The following is a 4653-nucleotide window of genomic DNA, read 5'->3' on the forward strand; positions in this document are numbered from 1 at the left end:
CGTAACTCTATAGATCATGGGAACTTTCAGAGGTAGAAGGATTTATATCGATTAAGTGAAGAGGTGGGGAGAAGGGCTGTGGCTGAAGACACATACTCCTTCTCCAAAGACACTATTCTGTAGCACATTAGTGACAGGCTTGTCACAGATAACACCAGCTCAGAGACTGGCTCAGATTTCAGGCTGCTCTTTAAGCCACTCTAGCATCGTGGGTTTTACTTTCCATGTCATTTTTCAGTATTGATTTCTACTACTATTAAAGTCCTTGCTTAAAAGCAAATGCATGGTAATATATAATTAATATCCAAAGGTAAAGATTGAGTTACCAGAAAAAAATTCAAGGAAACGGAAAAGGGTGAGAAGCACAAAGGTCATTTTTCCCTTCAAAAAACATCGGTTAGTATATTCTGCAGAAACCAGGACGACACATACAACCTACCCCCATGTGGCATGAAGATGTTCCACAGATCATAGCGACTCGAGATGTAATTGGCTGGCTTTCACATGGCAGGTTATGTCCTTTCACATCTGCTCCAATTACTCCTATTAAAATAAAATTCAAATTTTTTTTTAAAGAAGAGCAAGCCAACTCCCAAAAGACAGAGCTTTTCTGTACAGAAATAATTGCCAAGTATCTCACACCACTGCTACAAATCAAAAACATCTACTTCGTCAGTAAGGTTATTTTATCAAATCAGATTAAAATGCATTTTTATTCCAGACACATGAGGACACAGGATGATTTCTTCTAAGCTCATGTTCATCATCGTCATTTTCGCTGTTATTTTGACTATAACCTGACCTATGTTAGGCAGTACACTGACATGCAGAATAAAAGACTGCCCTGTGGTGAAAGGCACTAAGGTAGACTGCTGATAGGTGTATTTGTCCACAGTTTATCATGCATATGCTGTATGATGTGTTTTGCCAGGGGATGAGTTGGAGAATCTTGGCAGGAGACTGGAAGGCTGCCAGTTTTGTTGTCTTGACTGCTGCTCTGTCCACATCTGACAGGACCACCTAAAGGATGATTCTTCCTTCCCTAAGAGGAACCATGCTTGGATCTGAGGAGCTTCTGAGTGCTGGGTAGGACAGGGAGGAACACAAACACAGCAAGCACTCAGCTCACAGCAGAAACGTACACCCAGGATGCCAGAGAGGAACCAGGAGCTGGCTTACACAATGCAGCAGACCTACAGCTTCAGCGTGTGTCACATCGTGCTTAATTCACTCACGGGGAGGCTAAAGTGGAAATCCTGCCCTCTCCTCCTCCTCTCCTAAGCTGCATTCTTGCATCAAGTTGTGCTGCACCCAGAAAAGTGCAGTAGCCCAACAAAATATTCTGTGTCACCGTTTTCCTTCCGCATTACTTTTCAACTCAGCTCAACAAGTAATATTCTGTGTCTCCTTTTTCCTTCCGCATTACTTTTCAACTGGCAAACTGGTCAGCAGACTGGGCATTGCACCTGCAATGTGCAGCGTGGTGACCGGTTTGCCAACCCCGCTACAAACCCCATCTTTCTCCTCAGTGCAGAAGGAACATGAAAGCATTTACTGGACACTGTGAAAGATGTCAAGTGTTACTGCTGGTTAGCCCAATAGATAAGTTACCTAAATAATCAGAAAATGAAGTGCTAAAACTGCACAGTCTTTAAAAACCTGTCCTTATGTCCCTTCACCCTAGCAAGCTAGTAACTATGTAGTAGCACAGCTGTCATACACAGAGTTTATTTGTAAGGAACATAAGAAAGCTTCTACTTCTTAGGTTTTATTTTTCACTGCTCAAACACAGACATGCATGAGTTCACATTAAGAATTTCGGATAGGGTTGTCTAAAAGGCAGTTTCCTATAGTAGGCAACACTGTAATAGAATTTCTTAAAGGAGTTAAAAATATTGTTCACACTTCAGAGGGAAAAAATCTATTATACTGAATTGTCAGCATATGTTGCAAATGTATTTTCCTAAACAATACAAAACTGAAGAGCCTCATGTTTAGATATTTTAATCGCTAAGAAAACATGCATTCTGCAAAATATGCATTCTGGACCTGTTTGAAATCAGTGGGATTTTGTCAGTGGCTTTAGTAGTGTCTAGAGTTGCCCGAGTCTTCCTACATGTGAAGTCAGACAGCAAGTAAGTCTGGAACATTCTCATAATAATGAAAGCTTTGATATTTTATTTGCTAAAAATAATTTAATTGCTGTTTTAAGTCACTTCACCTTTAACATAGTCGGAATCTTTTAAACCCTGAGGCAAACTCAAAATCTCTTGAAGATTCTCAAAAGAGAACGAGAACAGAAAGTCCATATGCCACACAAACTGTAGGAGAAATTTTCCAAAGGCAGGCAATGCATGTGTACCTTTGGATATTTTCCACAGTGAAAAAGTATTTAAATAGTGTACAATACATTATCTACTTTTGCTGAAACAATGCTGATGTCTTCTTAAAAGGTGCAATGTAAACATTATTTTTATGAGATAGTTGCATACTCACATTTTTATCTGCAGGCTCTTTTAAATTGGTACAGTAGGTCAAAATGTAAGACATACCTATTTGGTGTTTAGATTTTTACTTTTCTATAATAGGTATCAGATGGATGATTCAGGAGTCATAGATGACTTCCACAGACATATGTATTAGATAATTCTTTATCTTATTTTACACAAAACTCTGAAGCCTTCATAAACTTCAGGAACCTGTCCAGCAAACACACACTTTATATCCAGCCAAGAGCAGATCTGAACAGGGCACCAAGTTATTAACACCGAACACAAGACGTCCGTCATGTCATTTTGGTTTAGCCAGCAGGATACAAAAGAGCCCCTTTCCTTACCCTGCTGTCACAGACTATTTGTAAAACAACCAGCAGAATGTGTTCAAGAATAATGACATCCCCTGGATGTTGCTGTCCCACAAACTGATCTAATGCTTACTAACATACAAGCCACGTCCTTCGAACAGATTGTAAACCTCAGTATTTCACCACAGATCATGGCAGAGTCAGCACTAAAACACACATCAGTACATTTTCAAGTTTTACATTAACTACAAGTTTTACATAAACTACTATTTATTTCCAGTGTTTTCACATTTTAATTCACTGTTTCAACTATCACTTCTCTATTCTCTTTTTCTTCTGTGCCCCTTTTATCATCACTGAAAGGTTAATACCCTTCAGGGCACTGCCATCCTCAATATCTTGTACTCAGAATGCAGTTTCACTTCCTAGTTCTGTTATCTGTGTTCTCCTTCCCTCAGGATTTTCAGCTCTGTATTCTACACACTGTAGGTTAGACTAGACTTGAAAAAGATTAAGGTTCTTCTTACGCACCGCTATGGAAGAAGGAGAGCGATTCAGAATTTGAGATGCAGCCACACTCTTCATTCTTTTTGCATACATCTGCACTCTCCAGCTCTCCTTTTGCTCCTGCTGGTTCTTTTGCTATCCAAATATTTTTCTTTTTACTGTCTTTTCTACTAGTTTCCCTACCTATTTATCACCCTTCCCAGATTCTAGAAAGATGAGTTCCATTTTAAATCATCTTCTTGTCCCAGATGTTACTCAGTTACTGTGTGATTCTCCTGCAGGTTCTCCCACTGCGTTACTGACTTCCCTCTGTAATGCGCCTCTCCCACCCTAAAAACCACCTATACAGTTCTTCTCTCCTGGCAATGATTTCAGCAGTCTGCTAGTGTTTGTGGTGCCATCTGGGAAAACACAGTCTGATAAACAGGACTAGCATAAGCAGACTGTCTTTATCCACAAAACTCTTACTCTGTTGGATGCCAGGAGCTATAAATTTCTAGAGTTTCTTTATAGAAGACTATAGTGAATGAACAGCTCTCTATTCCTCTTGCAATTCAATTCATGGATGTCAGCACATGAAATTCACCGGGAAAATGTTCTGTGCTCTGAATCCAGGACTCACATAATGATTCCAATTAAACGATGACCCTTTACTATCATTTTCACACACACTGTCACAGCCCAGTTTTTCAGCAAGTTCATTATTTACTCCGTCACAACCCAGTTTTTCAGCAAGTTCATTATTTCAAGCCAGCTTATTATTACATCCTTTTCAAGAAAACAAAACTGGTAGGGCACATAGTTTTAAACACATTTTTATGCAATGAGGTTACTAACTGACACAAACAGATTTTAAGTAAGTCACAACAGCAGGAACACAACATTTCTACAACTATGACACTAAAACTCAGTCTTCCTTTTTGCAGCTGGATCTATATCTAATCCTTCTGAGGTAATAAGAAAAGCAATCTACATGATTACTTAACCTAAACAGAAACAGTTATCGCAGCAAAGCAAATGGATTTAAATATTTTTAAAGTTCTAGGCCACAACTTCTTCTAGAAGAAAAATGAGATTCAAAACACCACTAAACAGAAACAGTTATCAGCAGCAAAGCAAATGGATTTAAGTATTTTTCAAGTTCTAGGCCACAACTTCTTCCAGAAGAAAAATGAGATTCAAAACACCCCAAAATATTTGAAACAAAACTGGTATATTTAGCAGCTAATCATATTTCATTTAGATCTAGAGAAAAATACTCTGATGAGCAATAGATTTCCATTGAACAGTACTGTTTAAATAACTGAAACTTTCTGAGGTAAGGCTTTTTTCTAAGCTACCAA

General features: G+C 38.7%; 1 protein-coding gene across 1 annotated transcript in view; it reads right to left on the minus strand.

The window, feature by feature from the left end:
• Positions 1 to 439: 439 nt before the first annotated feature.
• Positions 440 to 4653, minus strand: part of LOC104516302 (FGGY carbohydrate kinase domain-containing protein-like) — a gene marked incomplete at its 3' end in the record, with an annotated part of 57786 nt that continues 53572 nt past the window's right edge. The window contains exon 5 of the mRNA XM_010160589.1: positions 440 to 543. Within this exon, the coding sequence (XP_010158891.1) occupies positions 440 to 543 (104 nt within the window). The remainder of the gene's footprint in view (positions 544 to 4653) is intronic.

This window comes from Eurypyga helias, unplaced genomic scaffold (assembly GCF_000690775.1).
Source record: "Eurypyga helias isolate BGI_N326 unplaced genomic scaffold, ASM69077v1 scaffold4471, whole genome shotgun sequence".
Taxonomy (NCBI): domain Eukaryota; kingdom Metazoa; phylum Chordata; class Aves; order Eurypygiformes; family Eurypygidae; genus Eurypyga; species Eurypyga helias.